This window comes from Sus scrofa, chromosome 4, assembly GCF_000003025.6.
Source record: "Sus scrofa isolate TJ Tabasco breed Duroc chromosome 4, Sscrofa11.1, whole genome shotgun sequence".
Classification (NCBI taxonomy): domain Eukaryota; kingdom Metazoa; phylum Chordata; class Mammalia; order Artiodactyla; family Suidae; genus Sus; species Sus scrofa.
The window spans coordinates 9,056,021-9,084,005 of NC_010446.5; the positions used below are offsets into that span (position 1 = coordinate 9,056,021).

The window sequence follows — 27,985 nt, forward strand, 5'->3', positions numbered from 1 at the left end:
ATGGGAGATAGATCACAAGGGTACCAGGCTGTTTTTAAGTCAAAATCAACATTTTCCTTTGAATATATGTATATATAATTTTTATAATGCGATTACTCCATACCCATTCATCTAAGCTTGCTTTGTTTCACTAGTAAAAAATCTTTTATATACACACGTTAACCTCTTCGGATGACAGCATGGTATTTCATTATAATGGATGTATTATAATTGATTCATTGTAATGGACAGATGCAGACTCATTTCCATTTTCCATGGTTATAAATAATGCTGACAGATCTATTCTTACACACACACGTAATTTTATCCTGTCGCCTTGGTTTATGGTCTTACACACAGAAATTTCTGGATCAAAATGTACTCACAGTTCTGACACCACATGCCCTGCCAGAACACCAGCAATTTATCCTCTGAACATCTGAGTGCGCCCATCCTCTTACTCCACCGTAAATACGGAGCATCACCAGCCTTCCTTGTTTCTTTCATCTCTGGCACTCTGACAAGCTGAAGGGAAGCCAGTCTTATTTCCTCGTTTTGGGCTACCACTAACGCTAGGTATCTGTAGATTCAGTATTCATTTTTGTATTAATTTTCAAATGAATTTGAGCATACTGGCTGTATTTGCACTCAGATAGTTTTCTCTTATCAACTTGGGAAAATGATCTTTTGTCATAGCATACCAATGCTTTCCCTCATTCATTACTCAATTCTTATCTCTACCATGGATGTTTACATTTCAAAATTCTCGTCTATTCAACTTACCTGTACAAAGTCCAACCTGTGGGAAGTATCAAAAATCTATCACACGTTTTCCTACTTAGTAAGGCAAATGCTCCCTTGGTTTTTTTCTTCCACGGGTTTATATATGGATTCTTCCACACTGTCTTGAGCACCAATTGTTCAGATACAACAAACAATACTGTGAAGATTTTGACTAAAACTATAGATTAATCTAAAGGGAACTGATGTCTTTAAGATACTAACTTCCTATTCAATAACAAGGTATGACTTTTCATTTATTTAAGTAATTGTACGCATACTTCAGATTTAGTTGTAAGTCATATACGGTTTTTAGTATTTTATAGTTAAGAGTATAATTCACATGGTAATGAACCTTTCATTACCATTCATATAATTATGAATTTCATTAACTAATATATGAACTTATAGTCTGTGAGCTATTCTCAAATAAGTTATCAGCTGGTTTTCTTATATTTTACTGATATATTACTCTAGCCACTAATAATTTTTTTAATCTTATAATGATTTTTATTTTTTCCATTATAGCTGGTTTACAGTGTTCTGTCAATTTTCTACTGTACAGCAAGATAGCCACTAGTAATTATTTTGTAATCACCACTGCAGTATTTATAATCTTTTTATTAGGATATAACTTTTCATAGTGAAATGTAAGGGTACTGTTTGACAAGAACTGACAAATGTATCCACCCATGTCAATCACACCTGGTGAAGATACTAATACTTTCATCATTCATTCAAAAAAAGTTCCTTTGTGTCCTCAGCCAGTTCTCCCTACTCCCACATACCCACACACACACCCGCATCCAACAGTAACTGTGCTATCATCTCTGTCACTGAAGATTAGTACCGCTTGTTCTTGAATTTTTTTTTTTTTTTTTTTTTTGCCTTTTTGCCATTTCTTGGGCCGCTCCCGCGGCATATGGAGGTTCCCAGGCTAGGGGTCGAATCGGAGCTGTAGCCACTAGCCTACGCCAGAGCCATAGCAACGCGGGATCCAAGCCGCGTCTGCAACCTACACCACAGCTCACCGCAAGGCCGGATCGTTAACCCACTGAGCAAGGCCAGGGACCGAACCCACAACCTCATGGTTCGGATTCGTTAACCACTGCGCCACGATGGGAACTCCTGTTCTTGAATTTTATACAAATAGTTTACATAGCGATAGCTGTTGTCCTTACAAGTATACTCTTTTGTGTCTGATGTTTTTTGCTCAATGTATTTTATTTTATTTTTTGCTTTTTAGGATTGCACCCACAGCATATGGAGGTTCCCAGGTCACGGGTTGAATTGGAGCTACAGCTGCTGGCCTACACCACAGCTATAGCAACACAGGATCCAAGCTGCATCTGTGACCTACACCACAGCTCCTGGCAATGCCAGATCCTTAACCCACTGAGCGAGGCCAGGAATCGAACGTGCATCTTCATGGATTCATTTCCACTGTGCCACAATGGGAATTCCTCCTATATTTTTTGAGATTTACCCCCCAGATGTGTTTTTTACTGCTGAACAGTATTTCTCTATATTAAGAGTACCACCATTTGTCTACTGTCTCTTCATTCTCCTGTTGATGGACATCTGGTAATTATGAAAAAAGCTACTAAAACATTCATGTACTCGTCTTTCATGAATCTAAGTTTTCATTTCTCTGGATAGATACTGAGAAATGGGATTAAAGGGCCAAGAGCATGTTTATAAGACACTGCCAAACTTTTGTGAAAAGTGTACCATTTTATAATCCCATGAGCAATACACGAGAATTCTTCTATAATGTCCAATACACGAAGCCTATCCAATGAATCTTTTTTCTATCAGATATTAATCAGTTCTTGAACTGCAATTTAGTTCTCTTCTAGAGTTTCCATTTCTCTCCTAAAATATACCTATTTTTCCCTTTAAATTCTTTGATGTTTGTGTGTTTTCTTTTAAGGTCTCTGTCCACTAATTTCAATAACTGGATTGATCATCTGGAGGGCTGCTATTCTCACTGTATTTTCTTGCTCCTCTGTATTTCTTGTGGTTTTTTTTCTTTATTGTACTAAGGTCAAAGTGAATGAAGGAACAATGGTAACTGATGAAGAAGACTGCTTATTTTGTTTCTTTCCTTTTTTCTTTTTTTTTAATCTTTTTGTCTCTTTAGGGCTGCATCCATGGCATATGGAGGTTCCCAGGCTAGGGGTCGAATCACAGCTGTAGCCGCTGCCTACGCCACAGCCACAGGATCCGAGCCCTGTCTACGACCAACACCACAGCTCATGGCAACGCTGGATCCTTAACCCACTGAGCGAGGCCAGGGACCGAACCTGCATCCTCATGGATGCTACTTGGGTTTGTTAACCGCTAAGCCATGATAGGAACTCCTGTTTCTTTTCTTGAGAATACAAACTCCTTCCTGTATTGTAGTTAGAGGGAGGCAAATTAACAAGAGGAAATATATCAAGTGGAAACGGAAAACCCTGAAGGTACATTAAGAAGTCTATTTCATTTCTTGTTATCATATAAGCTACCTAGAACCACTACTTCCTGACGAGGTGACCTTGGATCAGTTACCTAACTTCTATGTGCATCTGTTTCTACATCTGAAAAGTAAAAATAATCACCACATATTTTTTAGGTCTGTTGTAAACACTAAATGAAAGAATGTATTCAGTAAGTGACTATAAGTGTTCAATAAGTCACTATTAGCACTAAGGTTCAATAAATACAAACTATCAGTAGTACCTGTAGTACCAATAAAACAGAATTAGTCATAAAACATTAAGTCCATATGGTTAGGGCAGTCTGATTGAATGTCATATTGTGGTCCCTAGCAACATTTCTTTTAAGAACATGAGCTACAGAGTTGAATTTTGACTATTTCCACTCACTAGCTGGATAAACTTCAGCAAATTATTTTACTTCTCTAAGCCTCAGTGTCTTTACCTGGAGAATAAACAAACAAAAAAAGCAACAAACAAACAAAAAGTTAGGTAGACCTAACTTTTCAGGACCATGGCAAGGATGAGCAAAAACAACAGACGTAAGGCAGGGAGCCTAAGATCAAGTATACAGTAGAGATTTGCTATTACAGCTAATAGGCATCGGAGTAGCTACTGACAGGGAGTGTTGCCTGCCATTGCAGTAAACGAAGAACGCTGCCTGCCATGACAGGTCCATGAGGGTCAAGCCACCAGCCACTGCAGTCCCCCAGTGGTGCCCCTGGGAAGAATTCAGGATTGAGAAAAGCAGGAAGCATTCCGTTCTTTGGATACTGGCTCTAGACAGTTAAGATGCTTATCGAGGAATAATTTCAATGAGCCCAGATCCTTGTACCTTCCTATACAGAAAAGCACTAAAATCATCAACCTGAGATGTCTGTTCCTTGTGATGAGCAGGAATCTTTTGAGGTCTGACCACACGTACTTTCTCCCAGCCTACAACTCCTATATATCCAGGCTCTTCCCTTAACTCTGGAGCAGTTCCTCAAAGCTATCTGAGAGCTGTCTCCTTGCTACAGTCCTCAGTAAGGTCCCCAAATAAAAGTTAACTCACAACTTTTAGGATGTGCATAAATACCCATACCCGGCAATTTTATGCACCATACCCGGCAATTTTCTCTGAATCTAAGATACGTAGTAGCACACTGCGTATTTCAGTCTATGTTCTAAATTTTGGTAAACAAGTGATTCTCATCTTAGTGGGGGGTGGCAGGGATAAGAAGAATAAGAAGTTATACTGATGGAAACTCTGCATAAAGGCAGAAAAAGGGCTGGGAGAAAAAAAGCCAGGTGAACCAGAACATCTATCTGTTTATTCTATTTATAAGATATGGGGTTTGAAGCAAAACACTTAGTTAATCCAGTTGAAAATGTAAAAGATACAGCTGATGTAGAAAAAAATGTCAGCTTCTATCTATGGCTCCTGTACTGTGTGCCACCTTGTACAGAGACCAGCTCCACATTGAAGTGAATATAAGAATATGCAGAAGTTCTCTCCTTAGATGGAACCTGGAGTTTGTCTCTCCCTCTGCCATGTGGTTTATTATTTAATGGCCAATAGATGCAGAATAACCAATAGTAGATGTCCTATGTTTTTGGAGTATAAAATATAATCATCCATATGATAGCCACATTTCTAGGAATCCCTCCCAGATACCAAAATCTTTGGATGCTCTAGTGCCTTATATAAAATGAAGCAATATTGGCATATGACCTACATACATTCTTCCTTATATTTTAAATCATATCTACATTACTTATAATATCTAATGCAATATAAATGTTCTGTAAATAGTTGCCAGCAAATTCAGGTTTTGCCTTTTGGAACTTTCGAAGATACCCCCCCCCCCATACACCCACATAGATAGATAGATAGATAGATAGATAGATAGATAGATAGATAGCTGTTCTTGTGGCATGCGGAAGTTCCCAGGTCATGGATTGAATATGCACCACTGCAGTGGCCCAAGCCACAGTGATCATGCCGGATCCTTAACTCAATGCACCACAAGAGAACTCCTTTACCTAACTATTTTGATCCACTAGTGGTTGAATCTGCAAATGCAGAATCCACTGATACAGAGCACCAACTATAACTAATAGCAGGATACAAATGGATATGGATTTAGGAAAATGGAAGGAAAGTTTAAGAATTCAAGTGAGCCATGTGCACAGGTAGAATCATTATTACCCTGGAAAGAACTCTGAGGTTGAACCACATAAAATTGTGGTTTTTGCAGGTCAAAATGGTTAAATGTGAGAAATTACCTTGTTAATAAGCATGTCATTAGAATCTGTCTTCCAAATTACTCAAATGTCCTTTTAGGGCCATTGTGAATGAATAAATGATCTATAAAGAAAAACTAGGAAAGCTAGAAGCCATCTGGACAAGAAACGGTATCATATCAGACTATCCAGTAAACAGAATGACTATAAAACAAAGCTACCAATATGATCTTGTATTTACCTTAAGTGAAAAGCACAATTACTTAAACAGCTACAAATTTACAGGGGTCTGTAATATAGTTTCTACTTTGTTGTTTTATTGTTCTTATAGTGCCTAAACCTTACCGTATGGTCAGTTCCAATATTTGAGCAAGTCTATCATGAAGCAAATTTGCCTACAAAGGAGAAAACAATGTTAAAAATGGATCTCTTATTTTACAAATACTCATATATAATCATACAAGTGCAATTTAAAGGACAAAGCATAACTTAACTATCAGGCTTATGGTGCAGAATGCTTTTTAATGTTTTGGTTTTATCTGTCTCATATAGTGCAATTTAATGTAAAGTTTATCTTTTATTACTTTCCTAGTTTCACTGGTAAAAACAAACTGATGGACACACAGAACAAAATACCCACAGCAAAATCACTGAAAACCACTGCAAAAAAAGTTTCAAAACAATCACAGTCATTAATGTTTAGTATGGGAACAGCCACTCCTGTGAGCTTATGCAGAGCTAGGCCTTCAGAGCTTTTGGTTCCTATCTGATCTACTATTTTGTGTTCTATTGATTTGCCTAAAGCTTGGAACCTACCCCAAATGTTTCCACAAGATCAAATCTCGCCTCCACCCCCTTCACCATGTGTTTACTTACTTTGGACTCACACTGTGCTGCTATTTCTTCAAAAGGTGCTTTCTGGAACTTCTCTATCACTAGACGCCGCTTTTCCTTTTCCTGTTCTTCCAGTCCGTTGGTATCTATATAGATGTTTAAAACGACCCATTAAAGGGAATAGAGAATTTTATAGATCCTTGCCAATGTCTATAGGAGCAAATGATCAAAATTAAGGGCAGTTTACAGGACTCCTTGCATAGAGAAAAAAGCAAAAGGCATAACATCCTTGAAATGTCTCAGTTAAGGCTTTCTAGAAAGCACACACAGGAAAAAAAATTTAAAAATCTCACAGCACAAAACCCTTTTACATAGACTACCTTTGTCCCTCTTACCAAAAAGCAGAAGCATGGCAACCTTCTACAAGTCAAACAACTTCAAGGCCCTTCCTGAAGGATGATTCTTTTTCTTAACAATCATGCCCTATACATATGACTCACTAAATTAAAAGTCTGCTAAACCTGATAGTGAATGGAATAGTCCCAATACAGACAGGGTCATTTGAAGCCAAATTGTTTTAGCCTTTTCCATTTGTCTCCCATCATTTGAAAATAGCTTTTTAGGGCTATACCTGAAGCATACGGAGGTTCCCAGCCTAGGGGTCTAATCAGAGCTATAGCTGTCGGCCTACGCCACAGCCACAGCAACGCCAGATCCTTAACCCACTGAGCGAGGCCAGGGATCGAACCCACAACCTCATGGTTCCTAGTGGGATTCGTTTTTGCTGTGCCACAACAGGACCTTCCCCAAGGGCTTTCTTAAATCTTGCTTTTTAAAAATACCTGGGAATGTGTGTGCTGAAGAACATGCTGACTAACCACTAGCAAAGTTGGATGGCACTGCCTTTGTTCACATTAATCAATGCAGCTGACAGGCAAATAATGTCTTAGTGTTATGCTCACAATACTTTTTGACTTGAAGTATCCCCTGAAAGGACCTCCTCCAGGACTCCAGGGGTCCATAGACATCCTCTGAGAAACACTGCCACAAACTGTAAATTCCTCAACCTGTCTTAGTTATTTTTAAATGTCTCAAAGTATCTCATACCTAACGGGTGTTCAAAAATTGCTTACAAAATTCATTATTTTATTTTGGCAAATTTGATATATTACAATAAGAAAAAAAATCCTCTAACGGATTAGGCTGAAAAAGGCCAGGTTTTATTTCATGTATGATGGGTACTAGAGAGCTTCACTTCCCTCGATAATGATTTTCTTATTCTAATATTTCTTAAAAGTTGAAAGCCAATTTCCACTCTCTATTGTCAAAGTCAATTTCCACCCTCTACTGCTTTACCAGTTAGAAATGAACTGAGATCAAGGCATCATTAGTCTAGTGGTAATTTATACTACTATTTCATTGAAGATTCATTTAAAAATTTTTAAAAAGAGGCAAATTATATAATTTAAAATTTATTCCCATAAAGACCAAAGGAGAAAAAAATCAGAGTACTGTTTTATGCAAAGATATATGAAAGGACAATAGAGTCAGTCAGACCTGGGTATGAAATTTGGCTCCGGCATTTACAAGCTATGTGATCTCAGGAGAGTTGTTAATTTCTCTGCCTCTGTGTTCTCAGTGATAAAACGTGATAGTCTATCAATTTCAGCTAGCTCCTTTCTCTTACCCCATTAAAAACATATTTCTAATTATATTATTATAGGCCTATTAGAAGTCATGTCTGTAATTCTCTCAGAATTTCTCAGAATTGTCATCCATCCACCTCCTATAACAGGAAACACATTTACCATTTCTCATAAATTCATGCAACCTGAAAGCTGGCCACCAAATAAGGGTGCTATTAAAATACATGGTGGTATGCTCTCATAGTTCTAGAAAAGGCAGTCTATACAAAGGAAAGACTTATGACAAGACAAGAGAATTGCAAAAGCCTAAAGAATGCAATTAAATAAGTCGATCATATATTTATCTAGAAATCAAGAGTATATGTATTTACCATGCTGCCTCTATTAATTCTGGCATCTAAATGAGTACTAAGCTAAAGATAAGCTAGAGAAATATTACGAGAGTTAACAAGCAAAGATCTCACCAATTGCTTTCTTTAATGCTTCAAAGGTGATTTCTTCAGTATTACTAACCTAGAGAAAAGTGATTTTAAATAAAATGAAGAGTTAAGGAAGGTCAGTATAAATGATACTTTCACTTAGTTACAAATCATCTAAGAACTTTTACAAATTATTTTCTTTGTGTTGGCTAGGTTTGTGATTATACTGTCCACAGTATCAAATAATCTCCACTTTTTCATTGATTTTAACAATGGCCTAACTGTAGTGGTTCTCTAAACTCGTCTACAGCTGATGTTAGGCTGGAGGAATTAGCACCTTTTAAGGCAACCCAACCAACATTCAAAGTAGAATTATATATAAATTCATGTTAAGCTATGTAATAAATGAAAACTAAGTACTCATACTCTATACTTTTGGTACCACATACAGATTACAAATCAAAAATGAAGTAATCTGAAACTTTAAATTGTTTAAAAGCAAGAATCACTGCTTTGAAAAGTGTTCACTGAATATAGTTGACCAACATCTGAAAAATAATCATATGCTGGATCTTTTAAGGTCAACTACCAAGTCTTATTCTCCAGAAATACCTTTTAACTTGAGGTTTTCAATCTCTTGCTTTGAGACATGTAAAAGCTATGAAATCAACTGCTATAAAAAAAAGCCAGTAATATTTTTTGTGGCACTAGCACATTTTCAGAAGGAATAATATATGCAGTTACTATAGTATCTCTGAATAATAAAAAAGTTAAAAAATGATAATATGAGTACTTGCCTGGGACTCTGGTCATCCCTAATTTTAGCTCATGAGCTTCTTTTTTTTTTTTTTTTTTTTTTGCTAAGTCTAAGGCAGCAAGACTAATGTAAGCAAAAGACTTCATCTTTGACCTTAGCTTCTCTGTAACACAAAGGCTTTAGCTGGAAATCAAGCAGCAAGAGTTCCACTACCTCAGTTTTTCTACTGAGGGTTCATATTTCTAGTTGAAGTCAGATTAAACTTGGGAATCTTCAGTTGCTTTGTTCTAGATATTTGGAGCAGATATACAAGATTAGGCTCTGTCTGGTCAATTATTTGCACCTAGACGATATCTAGTACTTCAATGAAAAAACCCACTGTTGTTCTTAAACTGGTGAAGAACTTTAGACTTCAGAGAAACCACTAAAGTACAGAAAGAACAGAGGAGAAGCCAGAAGGCCAAAATTCTTATTACAGAGAATTTTTACTTATTATTTGTTCAATCCTGGATAAATGAAAAGCTAAAGCATTTTATCTAATAACTCTATTCTAGCCTCTCCTAATTTGGACAATTATGATGCATTCTCCTAGCATCAAAAACCTCCCAGTCATTCTGTCCCTATCCTTTGTTTACCTCCTTCCTCCAAATCCCCTTAAGGCCCTTGTTGGTCCTACCCATTCCACCTGCTCTCCTATCCCTCAGCTCCAGCCACTCAGCTCAAGTGCAGACTATCACAGAGCATTTCCTAACTGGGCTCCTCACCACTAATTTCTTCTTTCCAATCAAGCCTAGTCACACTTTCAAGATTCCTCTTATGAAAGCAAGCTCTGATAATGACAATGTCCAAATTTCAGTGTCTCCCCACGTTCTACTAAAGTATATAGAAAGCCCTCAGCATGGTGATAAAAACCTTCTATACCTCGGCTTCAATCCCCTTTCCCACTCTTTCCTTTTTGTGAATTCAATTTTTTTTTAAAGAGTAATTTCTTTATACTAATGTTTAATGATTCGCTTTTTTCATACAAAGTAGCTGCTGAGTACAAGCTGCCTACTTCACTTGGTGCTTAAGCAAACTAGAGTCTGTCCCAACTCTACAAAAAACACTGGTGGTGCTGGAGTTCTGGAGAAATGGTGCAAAGGCATCACCCTAGAGGAGTTTCAACATCCCATTTACTCTTCGTGACTTCTGCCTTCTGCATGACCTGTAACTCTCACCTAGACAACAACTTGGGGCTGCACAGAATCTCCTATTCATCTTTTTCCAATCAGACTAGCTGTTATGTCACACCCACTCGTGCCTTAGTAATTTTACAGCACCTAGCTCAGCTGGCTCTGACTAATATTTGCTTGATGCCAAGTCTCCTTATTTCCTTAGCACACATATGGGTTTCTTCAGCTGCATCTGGGAAGAAGGCAGGAATATGTATGTACAAAACAAAGATCTGTTATTTGTCCCAGAAGAGATGACCATCCTTCTCAGCCAACCAATGACTTACTTTGTATAAGAAATTTAGTATGTACTCAAAATTCAACATATATAATCTCCATTCCATCCCCAGGCAGTCAAGCCCTGACTATTACCTTTTAGAGAGCAGGACTGAGTCGTGACTCAGGTTTTATTCATATCCATTATGCATCTTGTGCTTTACTCTGTTAGTAAAACTGGTCATTCAATACCAGGAGGCAGAGACACCTCTATCTATTTTAGCCATTTATTTCTTGAATGCTTTAATTTAGGTGTCTTTATACATTAACAGGGCAAGTTTTAGGAAAAGTTCTCTAAGTGAATGACAGTGGGCTACAACTGGAATTACAAATCTTAGAACTGACATAGCTCAAATGGATCAAGGTATTTTAACAGACCGTAGTGATGAGCTCAGATATATCTAGGGAAAACGAAATATGATCTTCATCTAAACAGTATTCTTTTTTAAAAAAGTTATAAGCTCTAAAAGCAGATATCAAATATATCTGAGTACTAAGCGGGATTATGTGGGATTATATATATACGATTTCAAATAATTTTGATGAAGTAATGCTTTTCTTATTTGAGTCACTGTTAGGAAATTTACTTATTCTTAGTTTGATATTTTGTTATACCATTAACTGGTGAATACCTAACTGATGAGAATTTTTCCAGTCCACATATGAAGTTAATTAGTTTTAGCCTAGAAGGTACTGTTAGTCCATCTTCTGGTACTTAAACAAACCCTTCCTAACACATAAAATCAGATTCCATAATGGTATATGAGTTTGAAACTCCCATGTGCTCAAGTAAATCTTACAAGAAACTGTACTTAACTTTTCAAATACTCAGTGTGAGGCATATTTGACTTAGGATTTACAGTTATAGCAAAGATAAAACAATAGGATCTTTAACAAGTTAAAAAATGTATTAATGAATTTTTAATGTAAAATTCATGCTCAAGAATCTTCCTCCTACACTGTCTTCATGCAAGTTTTTTTTTTTAGTTCATTTTAACAAAACAGACTGATTCTTTGCAACAGTTTGAAGTGTTATATGTATTTTTAAAAGAAATAAAAATGGTTAACAAAAGGCAAATGGAAAAGTACCAGTTAATGAAATAGACTGCACTCCTGACAAGTATAAACTAAGGTTTTGGATGAATTTCTTCCCTCAAAAGGTAATTGCAGCAAATTCATATTCATTAAAAGACAGAACTGGTGAGATATTCTCCTTGCTCATAAGGAGTATATAAATCAAAATGCCTTTGAAGAGGTGACATTTAGGGAAGATGATTCTTCCTGAGTCTTAATTGGCAGGACCCTTTAAACCACCCATAAGGCCATACATTCCCAAATGAACACTAACTGCCTATTCAAACTACTCTGAGGCTCTGCAGCTAACTTCTTGATAAGATGGATTAATTCTACATGATAGGGAGTTCAATAGCATAAAAGATAAAAAGTAACTGGCAGTACCTTGGCCGCCAAATAGTTTTAACTCCTGAAGACAAATTAACTGACAAGAGACCGGATGCAGGGGGAGAAAGGAGGCTGAGAAAGCATGAATTCAGACAACTTCCTTCCCCTTTTCTTATATGGATATTCTTTTAATTATTTATATTGTACCAATGAGAAATAATGAAATACCTAAGGAGGCAAACAATGGATAAACCACAAGGAGGAGGCTGACTTGACATGCTGGCATTCTGGCATTTTTACTTGACTATCAAAAAATTCTCTGCTTATTTGTGTGGATAAGTCCTAGAGAATACTGGCTGCATTTTCTCCCTATAACTCAGGAGGGTACACTCTTGAGCTCTATTGAAACAGGAGAAGAACATTAAATCTATAATGTTTCAAATAACTCCTTAAAGAGTACATGGATCATTGATACAGCTTAACCTAGGATTAAATTCATCATATTCACTATCTAAAATGATAAAAAAATTTTCTTGTAGGTGAAATTTTGAAATTTTCTAAAAGTAGTGAGCATTTGGCTTCACATGAAAGTGTGTAATTCCATTTATTCTCATAACTTATGTTTCATAAATCTTTTTTTTTTTTTTTTGGTCTTTTTTGCCTTTTCTGGGGCCACTCCCACAGCATATGGAGGTTCCCAGGCTAGGGGTCTAATTGGAGCTGTTGCTGCCACCCTACACCACAGCCACAGCAACTTGTGATCCGAACTGCATCTGCAACCTACACCACAGCTCATGGCAACGCCGGATCCTTAACCTACTGAGCAAGGCCAGGGATCAAACCTGCAACCTCATGGTTCCTAGTTGGATTCGTTAACCACTGAGCCACGACGGGAACTCCCTGTTTCATAAATCTTTAAAAGTAAATAGTATGTAAACGGCCTACTTATTTAATAACAGGTCATGCAACATTTCTTACTTATTAAAAAAACTTACTTAACACATAATATTAAGTTTATGTATCTTTATAGGTATCTGAAATGAGCTCAGTAAAATAAACATATAAATAAATTCAAGGCTAAAAAAATCAGATTAATTTCTACTAACAATTTTGGTGATTTGAGGGTAATTAAGAGTTGTATTTGCTCCTGTTTAAAAGTATGGAGGGGCAAAAAGTTCTTTTAAGTTGCTGTCTATCTCAAGACAGTACTCTATCATAAACTTGCGGCAACTTACCACATCATCGGAAGGAATGCTGTTGGGTAAAATATCCACCTGAATGGATACAGTGTCCACAATACTCTTCCTTCTAGAAAGTCGATCTTCATCTAAAATTAAGAATATTTCCTCCATTATTTGCTAGTTAGAAATGGTATGATGTTTATAAAGTCCATTTATTTCAGTTTCAAAAATCTCAGAAGGGAGTTCCCATTGTGGCTCAGTGGTAACAAACTCGACGAGTAATCATGAGGATGCGGGTTCGATCCCTGGACTTGCTCAAGGGTTAAGGATCCAGCATTGCTGTGAGCTGTGATATAGGTCACATATACAGCTCAGATCCTCTGTTGCTGTGGCTGTGGTATAGGCTGGCAGCTGCAGCTCTGATTAGACCCCTAGCTTGGGAACTTCCATATGTCTCACATGCAGCTCGAAAAAGCAAAAAAAAAAAAAAAAAAAGAAAAGAAAAGAAAACAGAAAATTAAGACAGTTTGTCTTTTTTGTTCTTACTAAATACATAAAGCAGTGTGTTCTCAGACTTTTAAGTTCTATGAAGTAGATTTAAAAAGAAATTGATGGGTGAACTCAGTTTAATACAGTTGATCCTTGAATGATGTGGAGGTTACAGGTGCTGACACCCACACAGAAAATCAATGTATAACTATTATTTATTTATTTTTCGCTTTTTAGGGCTGGCATCCGCAGTATACAGAAGTTCCCTGGCTAGGGGTCGAATCAGAGCTACAACTGCCAGCCTTCACCACAGCCACAGCAACGTGGGATCCGAGCTGCATCTGCAACTACAACACAGCCATGGCAACGGTGGATCTCCAACCCGCTGTGCGAAGCCAGGGATCGAACCCGCATCCTCATGGCTATTAGCTGGATTTGTTTCCACTGCACCACAACAGGAACTCCAACATATAACTTTAGAATTGGCCTTCCCTATCCCCAGTTCCACATCCATTCCAAAATTTCCAATTCCGTATTACTCAATTTTATTCTACATGTTCTAAATCCAATTTTAACATCCCCAACAAACCTCCTTTATCTCCACAATATTTCTGAAGAATGCCATCATTCAAAAATCTTTATCTTTCTACCTAGATTGGGCAACAGCTTCCTAACTGATCCGATAGAGCACTCCCTCCTACACTGCCAGTAGAGTTGTTTCTAAAATAAGTCATTTTCAGACTAAATTATAATTTTCGAACAAATTTATTCCACTGACTAATGCTGAATTTCCCAAGTTTTTTTGATAGTGAGGCACATAAATAAAATTATCATACAGGTATGGCATATGGAGATAAACTGAAGAGGCTGTTCACATCGCAAGCTAACTGCTCCAGGCCCTACCAGATACTTGAAGAACTAAGAAGATCAATATCCAGACACACCTGTAACTTTCCCACTAACAGCTGGGAAGCTCCGGTCTAGGATCTTAGTCTAACAGCATGGTCAGTCACTTTATAATCTGGTAACATTCCATCTTCCTAAGCTCATTCTGGATATACAGTTAACCCTTGAACAACGTGGGGTCGAGGGCACTGAATTTATTCTACTGAAGGGGTTAAGAATGAACTAAAAGAAGGCCAACATAAAGCAGTCGATTTCTTTCTTACTGACTACTCTTCTACTCCAAAGTAACTTTCTGTGGAAGTAATTAATGCTATCCATCAAATATGGCAGTTTACCCTCTTTCTGGGCACATAGTAGGACTGCAATTCTTGGCCTCTCCGTGGTTAGGAGGGATTGTGTAACTAGTTCTGACCAATAAAGTAAGAGCAACATTCCAGGTTGCGATTGTGGCTTTTCCATGAGCATGGATTCCAGAACATGGATAATACAAAGTTACGCACAGTTAGCTGAAGCAACAAATACATTTACTGTTTTAAACCACAAAGAACCTGTGACTGTTTGTTCTCATAGCAACACTTAGCCAAGGTTTCTCAGCCTTAGCATTTGAGGCCATATAATTCTTGTTGTGGGGGCTGTTCTGAGCACTGTAGGATGTCTGGCAGCCTTCCTAACTGCTACCCACCTGATGCCTTCCCCAGTGGTCCTAAGTGAAATGTATCGGGGGCTGACAAATGCTCCTGGGATGGGCAAAATCACCCACAGTTGAAAACCACTGACTCAGTCCATCCTGACTGATAACAGACTTTCCAGAATTTTCCCTGTATACCATCATCTTATTATAAGCATCTTAAACAGGAAAACTCTAACCACATCATTCCCCCAAGCAATTCCACCTGTTGCTTGAGGAAGTAAAAAGGCATTCTGGGTTCTCCAGTCAGACCTTGCCAACAGCAAGTTCAACTGTTCCCCAGTTTATCTAGTGTTCAAGGCAAATGTGCCTATTCTCCAGTTTCTGAGCATGCTCTGGCACATCTCCCTTACTTGCTTCCTTTCAATTTTTGTTTTTACTGGAGTAGAGCTGATTTACAATGTTGTGTTAGCTTCAGCAAAGTGATTCAGTTATACACATACATATATTCATTCTTTTTCAGATTCCTTTCGCATATAGGTTACAGAATATTGAATAGTTTCCTGTGCTCTACAGTAGGTCCTTGGTGATTATCTGTCTTTATAACAGCAGTGTGTACATGTTAATATTAATCCCAAACTCCTAATTTACCCTCCTCCCCAACTTTCCTCTTTGTTTTCAGTCTGGTACAAGAAGAAACCCCTATTGGGAACGCTTTATTATCTGCCTTTTTCTATGTCCTCCTCGCTACAAAGATTCTTATCTTTCCAGCTCTAGTTAAGCCTTTCATCACTTCCTTTAAATCTTAAATATTACTCTAGTTATTTTTACTTATCCCTCTTTCTTCCAGCCACAAAAATTCACTATTACTTAGGACTGATCTTTCCTTATCACTCTTCAATCACTGTTACCCTTTAGTCATCTATTGGGCCTTGAGCTACAGACAATGTCTTTTAACTAATAAGAAATTCAGTGACAGACTGTATTTTGTATTTATCATCGTTAGTTACTCAGGTTCTGCCATATGAAGGCTGTAGGTACAGAACACATACATACCCATCTGTGACAAATATTACCTATTACTTTGCTATAGTTTTTAGTATCAAAATATTTTATCTTCCACATATATGGTTACTGAGCTAACCTAGACACTGTATTTTCTGTTTTTTCCTTCATGACCATATATCACCAAAACATAATGACTAAACTTCAACGGAACTGCTACAAAATAGTATGTGGTTATCACTGCTGACTTGCTTTTACCCTCTAAACAGGCCAACTTTCAAGGTCTTAACAGAACTCAAAATGAGGAATAAATAACAGCCTGCTTCCCACACAAAAAATAACCCTACGAGAATTTCTAGGTTAATATACCAAGGCTGATGGGTTGCAGAGAAGAGTCAAACTGAAGCCTAAGATATAAATAAAAAGGAAAAGAGAGGAACAGAGGCAGAAAAGAGGACTGCTGAGTGGAAAATATTCATAAGAATAGAAGGGAAGTATGAGCAGAGATTTAGGAAAGACTAGAAATTCTTAAAGGAAAGAAAATGAAATTCAATGGGAAGCCCTAATCCTATATTCTCAGAAAGTTCTTTCTTTTGACGTGTGGAGCAACCTGCTTGTAGGCAACAGAAAAAGCCCGGACACTTATAAGCAGATATCCTGTAATCTACACAAGAGCAAGGTTTCCAAAACAGAGCTTACAGAAGGTAACTCCTGTTTCCATGGGCGTCCTGACCTGCTTTTCACCATCTGCTGAACTGCGGCATCACTGCAGCCCCCACGGACTGCACTGTCCTGCCAGCTTGAGAACTGCCCTGGCATCATTCAGTGTCTGATGGACACACGCTGAGGAGACCCTGGCTTCCTTCCCTCCAGATGGTTTAGGGTGGTCCCAGACACCACTTCTCAACTTCCCACCCTCCTCCCTCTCTGCTTCCAATAATCGGCTGTTCACATGGGTAATCATCGCTTCTTCTTTCTGCTTTAATTACAATGTGGGTTTTAGAAGCAATACTCAGAGCTTAGGCCTAACTTCCTTCAGTGGTGTTTTGCTGCCACCTGGAGTATCTGTATATAATGCACACAGTGGCATTAAGATGGCTAAGGAATAGAGAAAATAGTCTGAAAAGAAGTATAACGCAGAACATTAAACTATTCAACATAACTTGCTATGTCTATGTAAAAAGTAAGACACAGGAAGTTAATTGTATATAATAAATCATAAATGCTATTAGGACTACTACACCACTCAGATGCAATTAAAAAGCTACTTGGGGCAAAATGAAATTTCACAGGTAATTTATCTACACTAAATTCAAAATGTCAATTTAATGCTGATACTACTTATACAGACATGCTTTGGGGGGGCCTATAGAAAAACACAAAATTCCATCTAGAGCTAATGCATATTTATAAAATAAATTTAAAAAAACCCTAAAAAACATTCTTATCATGGAATAAAAAGTCAGAGTAATATAAAAGACAATCTTTTATTTTTTAAAACAAACTGTAAAACAAAATCTCTACCAGGAGAGATGGGATACATATATGAAAGTGCTTTTATAAACAGATATTGATTGGGAAATAGGAAGGTTTTGATAAAGCAGATAAAAGCAACCATGTATTCTAAGTGCTTTAAATCAAAGAAATTAACAAAATTCAAAATGCCAAGTGGAAGACTAAGACATTGAAAAAATACTATTTTTATATTTATACAGCATTTTGTAGTTTTTAAAAGTACTTTCATGTATATATTCCATCTTAAAAAAACGGCCTGGATGCTATAGTCCTTGCTTTACCCAGGAGGACATGGGGTCAGTGAGAGATTAAGGGGCTATGCTCAAGGCCACGCAGCTGGGCTGGAACAAAGTCATTCTAAGTCATTCTCTTCTCTTTCTCTTCACTGCTTCACTCTGAGAAGTCATCCTCCCTGAAGCTTTTGCAAAATTCCCATTATCACCTCTAAACTCTCACACAAAAACCCTGCCCTGATCCCTAAACCAAGGGTGCCCTGCTTGGATGCTCTACTCCCCAAGAAACTCAACAGGGAGCTGAGCTCCAAAACTGGCCCCTCTTTCCTATTCATTTCCATTAATACAAACTCCATCCTTCTATCATCCAAGAGTCACAACTACTTACAGACAGCTACATTTGAAATGTATATACTTCTTTCTTCTTAAACCCACTCATACCACCCACTCCTTCTAAAACCAAAAAACAACAAAAACCAAGTAAACAAAGCAGCAAATCTGTTCTTCTCCCTGGTGCTGTGCCAAGCACCCGAGTGTCCAAAGAAGAAACCGAGACAAAATCTTTGGCTTTCTCCTTGCCCCCCACCCACCCCATCAATCAAGTGCTTACAGACTCATGCCTACAAATTTTCTAGCCTCTACCCACTTCTCTGTATTCTCACCTGTGCCTCCTTAGTACTGGCCACTGTCACCTCTCCTGGGGATTACTGGAGAATAGCTATCCCATCTTCTACAACCAGAGTTATATTTCTGAACGCAACTCTTATCATGCCATCCTCTGTTTAAAATTATTCAATAACTCACCAATGCTTTCAGAAAAGTTCAAACTATTTAGCCTAGCTTTACAATTCCCAACTCTGCTGCTCCAGTTCACGCCAGGGAGACTAACTGTACACTAATTCCTTAAAAAAATCATGTTCTTGCCTACCTCCGGTCCTTCACACAGGTGGTTACTTCTGCATGAAACACAGTCCACGGGCCTCACACTTGCTTAGGGTTTTTTCCCTCTGGATGATATCCCTGTTTCACCAAACCTGAACCAGATACTCTCCTCGCTGCTGCCTAAGGACCCCAAACCTCTCTGCTCATAGACTTTAAGGCATATTGCAAGTGTCCAGTTAATTCTCCTATTAGAAACAAGCTGGGAGTTCCCGTCGTGGCGCAGTGGTTGACGAATCCGACTAGGAACCATGAGGTTGCGGGTTCGATCCCTGGCCTTGCTCAGTGGGTTAAGGATCCGGCGTTGCCATGAGCTGTGGTGTAGGTTGCAGATGCAGCTCGGATCCCGCGTTGCTGTGGCTCTGGTATAGGCTGGCAGCTACAGCTCCAATTAGACCCCTAGCCTGGGAACCTCCATATGCCGCGGGAGCGGCCCAAGAAATGGCAAAAAGACCAAAAAAAAAAAAAAAAAAAAAAAAAAGAAAAGCAAAGAAAAAAAAAAAAGAAACAAGCTGGATAATGAATTAACTTCTTTCCTATGTATCTAGAATAAAACTGGTAAAGTGCCACTTGGGAGAAACTGAGAAAAAAGTCACTCAAATTATCTTCTGTGTTTTGTGGTCCAGATGAGGCACCCGTTAGGAAAGACTATATGAGCTTTGTGAAAGGAGAAACCCGTCTGTCTTGTTCATTCTCGCTTCTGTTTGCACAGAGGCTGGCATACTGTAAATACGCATTAAATACTGCACCCCTTCACAGAGCAGCATCTGGCACATGCCTAGGCATACACTGCTCACTCAAATTTTAGGCTGGTTTAAGATAAAAGAAAAATGTAGTAATTGGCTAACATTTATTGATCACTTACTATATGTCAGCCACCAATAGTTCAATAAGCTTTAGACAAATCATTCTTCTTGTTTTAGGACCAGCTATCATTATATTCCAACTGTTTGTCTCTCTTCTCCACCAGATTTTAATCCTTGAGGACAGGGACTGAATCTTAACATTTTTCTTCTACCCCTAAAAGTCACAACAGTGCTTAATATATAGCAGACACCCAGTAAAGGTTTGTGGAATACATAAAGAATAAATCTAGATCAACACGAACAACTGAACAATCTTCGAGTACATGGAAAACAGTTGGCAAAATCAATTTATTACGCATCTAACTGAACAGCGAAGGCAGTTAATTCTGGTGATGTTACCTGATAAAAGTATTGGACTTCGGCCTCACTATCCTTATTTGTAACCAAATATAATGCTGTCTTCCTCACTGAACTATCTTACAAATTAACCGAGGAGTGAATACAAAGTGCGTATCACAGTGACTTGCACACAGTTAGTGCATAATAAATGGCAGCTACTATTTTGATGATAATGGGTATATGCACGATGCCCAACAAACTAAATATTTTGCTATTTTCTTTTGCTGTATTGTTCTTAAATCCTTTATCTTTTAAAATGAATATCTGATGGTTGCACAGTGAGAGGAAAATTTAACAACTGATATCCCATAAGAATCACTATCTCTTCTGACTCTTTCTGCATTAGGGCAGGACACACATACCACAGACTGGTTCTAAACTATGAGTCTTTCTAGATCTTATTCATACTGAGGGATTTCTGTCCAGCAATATAATTAAGCCTATGCCGACATACTCAGAATTCTTCCGGTCAGTGACAGAGAGGAAGTAAGAAAGAAAATACATCTTTTTCAGGAGTGAGAGGAAATGGGAACAGCAAACCACCTATTTTTAAAAACAAACCAACCATGATTTTCATTAAAATCTGTTGAGAGTCAAGGGAACAGGGTAAGAGGAAATAACAAGGTGTGAAAATAAACTACAGCTAAGGAGGCAGGCAGAGCAGAATAATACCTGAACTTACAACTACATGAAATATACAGGTCACTGGCTCCATTTTCTAGAAACAAAGGTATGAGCTATTTTCCTAGAGGGCAGGCGAGGGAAAGGGCAGGCCAGACTGACGCTTGGATTCACCTTTGTACTTGTCCCTGGGTTTATGAGGTTTTTCGCCTGAAGGAAAGAGAGCTAAATGCAAATTATAAGAATGAAATATTTTAAAGTCCGCTTTAAAAATTCGTTCAAATTATTAAACTCTACTGAAGTTTTATTCTTAGCACTTTCATTTCCCAAAGGAACTCATGAGGAATAGAATTTTCTATAGTACAAAATTTAAAAGAAAATGCAAAAGCTGTCATTAACACCTCAGACTATTATGAACAACTATCACTGTAATATATTTTGGATCCACATTATAAAACAGACAGCTACTTACAAAGATTGTGCTCCTTTTAGTGATGAATCCAGAAAACCACCTAACTAAAACCAAACAGTTCTCTCACAGAACAGGGGTATCCCCAAAGGAAGAACTAGTTCTTCCGTCAAATTTAATATTTATACAGTCATCAATGAAAAGGAAGGTATAAGATAGAAACTCTTAGTTTTTAAAGTAAAAATTGAATGCAAGACATCATGTACTTTTGCCTTGAAACAAAACAGAATTATTTCAGGCAATGAAAAGAACAAAAGGAAATACATAGTTCACAGAGGAAAACATATTCTTAACTTAAAAAGTTTGCAGGTTTAACAAATAGTCTATACTCTTTCAAATGACAAAAATTACCTAATTCATTAAGCTCAAGAGTCACACATCACTAACCAAACAATTTTCATCAATTTCCCTAAGTTAGATACAATTATTGCTGAAAGAGTAAAGACTCACTTGGCTTCTTTGTTAATATATGAGGAATAATAACCATAATCACTTGAGGATTCAACCTGTTCCTGACAAAATCATATATATGTCTTAACTAAAGGTTAAATTTAAATTTTAAAATAGAACTAACTAAACTCTCTTAAGCATTTGAAAAAGCTATAAAATAGCCATTATACAAACAATTAATTTTCACTGCTAACTGGGTTAACAAACATTACTGAAACACAATCACTAGAGTAAGAGTTCTAATTACCCTCCTCTTACCTGTTACTTGTGGTACGTATGGTACAGACAATCTCTCAACACTATAGCCACTTCCACCCAGTGACTCTGCAATCTTGTTGGTCAGAAAATACAAATTTTTGTCATGCTTCTCTAAAGATTTTGGAAGCCTGTCAAGTTGATCAAAACAAAAGTCATTCAGTATTATTTGTTACTAAGCAAAAATAAGTAACACATAAACATTCTAGATCAAGGCCTAAATATAAATTCAACTTAAGCTGTAGTTAGTAATAGAAAAATCAGTTTATTTTAGGCGGCTAATTTGAGCTCTTGAAAAACATATGGTATGCAGACTCATATATTAAGCAGTCTGCTGTGATTCTTTCCCCAGTCATGTTCCAATGGAGAGTCGGCCTTAAATTACTCCACTGGAGGAGTTCCTATTGTGGCACAGTGGGTTAGGAATCTAACTGCAGTGGCTAGGGTCACTGGGAAGGCACAGGTTTAGTACGTGGCCCGGGTTAGTGGGTTAAAGGATCTGGCATTCCTGTGGCTGTAGCAAAGGTCACAGCTACGGCTCAGATTCAATCCCTAGCCTGGGAACTTCCATATGCTGTGGGTGCAGCCACTACAAAAACATTATACCATGATAGTCCCACATTAAATGATGAAGACGACCAAATTCAGCTTTAACTTTCATGCTAATTAAAAATATTCTCAGAGAAGAAAATAAAAACGAAGCTCACTGATTGTTAATGAAAAAGATAACAGCCAACTGATTGACAGGAAGCACTTGTCCAAGAACAAAAAGTTTCACTTTCCTTTCAAACTGTTTAATATTATTTCATGCTGATGCTTTCACTATTAAACTACTTTTAGAGCCCAAGTTTGAATAAAGTTTCATATATATTTTTTGTTTAGTCAGCAAGAAAAAATGCAGAGAATAACACTGATTTTCCTCAATACATTTTTTCTCCATAGTTTTATTAAAATTGTTATCTATTATTGAGAGTCTTGAACAGATATGGTATTTACTTAGAGGAATGTTCATTTATCTGTCAGAACATCCTGCATTTAAGGGGTGTATCTCCACAGTAAAAAAAGATAATTTTTTTCATCAAAGATTAACTGCACGTGTTCTTGAGTCTACATTTATAATGTACAAGAACTTTTGTAGTAAGATAAACAAGTTTCATGAGTTAAATGACACAAACATAAAATGATACGTATTATAAAACACCAGAAAATGATTCTAACAACGGTTTACTCCTTTGTAAGCATCACTCATTGGTTTGTCAAGTCAGTGCCCCTTCCTTAAAATGTAAAGCATTAACATACTTGCACTTATCTCTGAAAATATGCTCTGGTAGAAAATAAGGGGCTTCCATAGTTCGAATTTCGATAACCTGAAAAATATCCAAAAATAAAACAAAATAAAATCATAAACCTCACCCCTCAGGACCTTGCAATAACAATTTGGAAAATTAAAAACACAGAAATAAAAATTAAACATTTATAAGAACTACCATCACTGTATTTTGGAATTTAGGCTATGCTTATGGCCCAAATGTGGAGTTCATTTGGTTTTCACATTTATTATTTTAAAAAGTCAGCAAGTAACTAAATCATAATGATAAAATAATACAGGTTATTACAAAAAAAGAAAAGGACGATACATTACATTTGATTAAACCTCCTACACAGGGGTTAGAACATGTACTTTCTCAAATGCTGCTATGGGCACCTCCCTTCACAGGCACCAGGCCCTCGACACCCCCTCCTGTGCGTGACCTTCTGCAGCAAGTGCTTGTGAGGTCTGGTGTCTCCACTCACGCGGGAGCCACTTAAAGGGGGACCCCGCTTTCTTAGTTTTTGTATCTCTAATAGCAAATGTCCAATATTCACTCATACACTTCTTTAATGAAGGAATGAATTTCATTTCTTAAAATGCACTAAAAACCTACATTTTAGGAAGGACTCAGAGACGTGCTTCCAATTTCATAAAAATAAGGTTCTCCATGAAAGATGTCTTTAAAGAATAAAAATTACAGTGGACTTTTTCTACCTTCTGCCAGGTAAGTTAGGGGCTCTGAAACGCACATCAAATCATGCAAATAACTACTTAATGAGTTACTACTGAAAAGATAAATATACTTGAATGACACAGGACAAATCTCTGAGAGTACATTGACTACTCAACTTTTGAGATCTAACTCAAGGAGACTGGCTTAGAACAGTAACAACAAAAATAACTACAAAAATGGTATAACTAAAGAAAATTTAGATACTAATTCAAAATGTTTAAAAGGAAAACAATTACATAAGAAATCACACGAAGTATTCTAGAAGAAAACCATGTATTCTACTCAACCATTACATTAAAACCTTCTAACAGAACAGGCATCAAAGAAAATATAATATAAATACTAGTCATAATTTTAGCTATAGTTTCAATTTAGTCAGTATTGAAAAAGTCATACATACTTTTATAGAATTATCCTAATTTGCTACATAATCATCAAAGTTACAAACAATCATCTCTGGAAGAAAATCCACAAATTTTGCATAAAAACCAAATTCAAGGACTTTTCTAAATACATTACCTTGCTGACATGCTGGCAAAAGGCAGGGACAGCTATCATCTGACTTACAAAGTTGAGGTATGCCGCCACCAGCGCCATAATTCCACAGCGATGGAACATTGGCAGATTATCCTCGTTGATAATGGCACTGTCCTTTAATTTAAAAAGCCAAAACCAAACACAGCTGAGAGATCAAGGTCTTATGCTCCATTAGCATTTTCTCTATGATTTTACTAAAAACTGCAAGTAGTTAGGAATGCTAACAAAAATGTCACCTTTTCTTTTAAAGAACTTCTGAAAGAAGAATAAATGCCCGTTTACAAGAGACTGAAATCTTTCAACTCAAAATGCTCTTCCTTAGGAAAGCCTTTCCTACAGGTGGGGGGTAGGGTGGTGGAATATACATCTCCATATACAAAAATAAATATATATATATTATCATTGCATACTGTCCTGTTATTACACAGCACTTACTCCAATTAAGCAACTATATATATGGAATTCTTCCTATTTAATAACTTCCCCACCAGACTGAAAGGATGAGCACAGGGACCATGGTGTCCCTTTCTTGACAGTATTCGAATGGCCTTGAACAATACTTGGCACACAGTCAATACTTAGTCAACATTTGTTAAAAGAATAAATGAATGTGACCATGGCTGTGAGTATTTTAGATTTAAGACTAGGCACCTCACTTTTAAAATTCACATCCTTGGATAAAGGCAACAATACTTTCATAACAGTGTCTAACTCAAAAATGCTTTCTCAGAATGAAGAGTTATGAAGGCATACCTGTAAAGCAATAGCTAAGCGAATGAGATCAATAACCACTTCTTCATTGGCCAATTCAATAGTTATAAGAGCAAGAGAAGTATAAAGTAGCTCATAGTTTTTCTGAACATTATCTTCCTCTTTACAGCCTAAATATATGTGCCGATATAGTTGTTGCCCATTCTGAAAAGGGAAATGACAGGAAAAAGAATTTTGCTTGAAGTGTAGCAAGGTAGATTTCATATGCATATATAACCTCTTACAGAGTTGCTTTCTTATCACATGACTTAACATGAAAGAGATCTAAATTGATAACTGGATGGTCAAACTGTATTTCAATTATTAACATCAACAGATATACCAATATATAACTACAAACCAACTATGGAGTCCAAGACAAACTCAAATAAAAACAGCAAGCAGGGAGGTGTTCTCTTGTGAAACAGCGAGTTACGGATCCGGTGTTGTCACTGTAGTAGCTTGGGTGGCTGCTATGGTGGATCCCTGGTCCAGGAACTTCCACATGCCACAGGGGCAGCCCACCGCCACCCCCCAAAAAGCAAAAAAACCCAAACAGCAAGCATTATGAACAATGAAATTTAAAAAAATAATAATTTGAAAAGATGAGCAAAGTAAGAATGATTTGAGAAAAACTGAAATGAACGGGAGCATTATGGGAGCTCGGTAATGATTAAGAACATTTGGTTGAGGGGAAATGGATGCAGGCTTTCTGGCCTCCTGTGAGGTGGGTTGGTTAGGAGCTGTCCAGGGAAGAGTTACTTGCAGGTTCTGCCACACTTCTGTGTAAAGTGACGAAGGCACATCTAAAGCCCATCTGCAGGGGTGAGGTTACAGACACAGCCCAGGGACTGGAAGAAGTTCCCCCCTAAACCAAACCAATCTAAATATGTTAAAAATAATACTAAAAGGCTTTGCTGTCTGAGCATTTCTGGGTAAAGGTCCAACTGCCAAGGGAGAGCTAACAGAAATAAGAGAGTTTTTCCCATTTCGTTACTACGTGGTAATTAACTCGAAGTGCTGCACTGGTTCTCAGCACTAACTGTAAGCTGCAATCGCTGGACAGCTGAATGACCACCATGCTTTCTCCCCATTGCTCACCACTGGCCACTCCCAGTATGATTTAACTCATGGTGGCGAAGCCCAAGCACCAGTGTTTGTAAAGCTGAAAGCTCTCCGGGCGATGGTAATGTGCGGCCAGGGTAAGAACACTTGGACCTACCGTCCCCAGGTGGAGGGACTTGAGCTTAACACTCCGGGCCCGTTTCTCAGAAGGTTTGTCTGATGCCTCACTTCAGGCAAAAGAACTGAGCAAGAACAGCAGAGACTTCTGGAGCCTGGGTGTCTGTAAAAGGTATGCATTTTGCTCTGTTCTCCATTTAACTTGCACCATGGACCCACCCAGATAAGGGGAGAGTCCTCCAGCTGTGCCAATGACTGACTCTGTTTAGGTCTGTGGTCCAGTATTAGCAAGTGGGGTTTTTTTTGTCTTTTTTTTTTTTGGCCAGGGGTGGGCGGGTGAGTGGCTACAGATAAAAAGCTATGCTCTCCTAACAGATTCCTCTTTATTTCTGAAGCTGCTATTTAGGTTTCCATCTTTCTGAATCCAGAGTTTGTCTCTCTCTCAAGGGATTCTATACTTTGGCACACTTCAGGTCTTTGTTGAAATTTATATAAATGGCTGAAACTGAATATGAAAACCAAACAATATTTTTTTGGCTGATAAAATAAATTGGAAAGCAAATGCAAAAGGGTGTCCAATTGTAAAAAATAAATTTGGTAAAGGAAAAAATGTGAACAGATTGCTCCTAAAGAAAAACACACTAAATAAATGGTTTACACTAATGGTAAACAAACACTTAGCTAGGTAAGTTATTTTAAATTATAAAATGGAAGGAAAACTAATTCAGAGAACAGTTTAAGGATTCAAAATTTAACATGGAATAATAGTCTAACCTTTTAGTTAAGCCATACTCTTTCAAACTGACTGGCTCGCAAAATTAAGCACCAAGAATTATTTCTATCATACTAGATAAAATCAAATCAAATGAGTCCCAAAGTTTGGGACTGCTTGATGTCATTATGTTAGAGTAAAAAAACCCCCAAATTATTAATGAATTTTCAAAATTCATTCTATCAACTGATTAAAAGTTCCTCAGTTATGGGGAATAATTTCTTTGATGACCTAGAGGATTTAAAATATGGAAAAAAATAAAAGTTGGGAAGAGTTAATGTCTTTGTCTTATTATTAACCACTTTTTTCATATACTATACAGCCAAACTTAAAAAATTCTTTTTTTTCACGTTAATTTAGGAACAATAATAATATGTAAACTATTTTTCAAGTGAAATTTTCAAACTGTGAGGCCATTAATTTGAAACACAGCCATCAATATTAGTGGATAAGGACAGCAAAATAGAAGATGGTGACAGAAAGAAAGCATGGTCTGACAAAGAGCCAAAAAAGAACATGGATTATAGACATTTGCACCTGCCTTCCTATGGGCTCTCCGTCTGCTGTCCTCTGCACCTCAGGACAGCAAGGCTCACTTTCCAAAACTGTGATCATACTGACTCCAGGTAGCATGTGTGTCGTGTTATAGTGTTTCTCTCAGCACTGAGATCAGTGTCTGGCAAATACTAGGCACTCAAACTTTGGATGAAGAACTGCACAGAAAGTTTATTCAATATGCTAAATAACCCGAGGTGCTAAAATATTCTAAATTCAGCCGTTTGTCGATAGACCTC

General features: G+C 37.4%; 1 protein-coding gene across 5 annotated transcripts in view; it reads right to left on the reverse strand.

Annotated features, from left to right (window-relative positions):
• EFR3A (EFR3 homolog A) overlaps positions 1-27,985 on the reverse strand; it is an 83,851-nt gene that overhangs the window by 2,582 nt on the left and 53,284 nt on the right. For all 5 annotated transcript variants that reach the window (XM_021088901.1, XM_021088899.1, XM_021088900.1 and 2 more), the window contains 8 exons: positions 25,241-25,402; positions 24,470-24,601; positions 23,205-23,272; positions 21,909-22,036; positions 13,245-13,336; positions 8,410-8,458; positions 6,342-6,445; positions 5,811-5,860 (listed from right to left, as the gene is read on the reverse strand). In XM_021088901.1, coding sequence (XP_020944560.1) covers positions 5,811-5,860; positions 6,342-6,445; positions 8,410-8,458; positions 13,245-13,336; positions 21,909-22,036; positions 23,205-23,272; positions 24,470-24,601; positions 25,241-25,402 — 785 coding nt within the window. The remainder of the gene's footprint in view (positions 1-5,810; positions 5,861-6,341; positions 6,446-8,409; positions 8,459-13,244; positions 13,337-21,908; positions 22,037-23,204; positions 23,273-24,469; positions 24,602-25,240; positions 25,403-27,985) is intronic.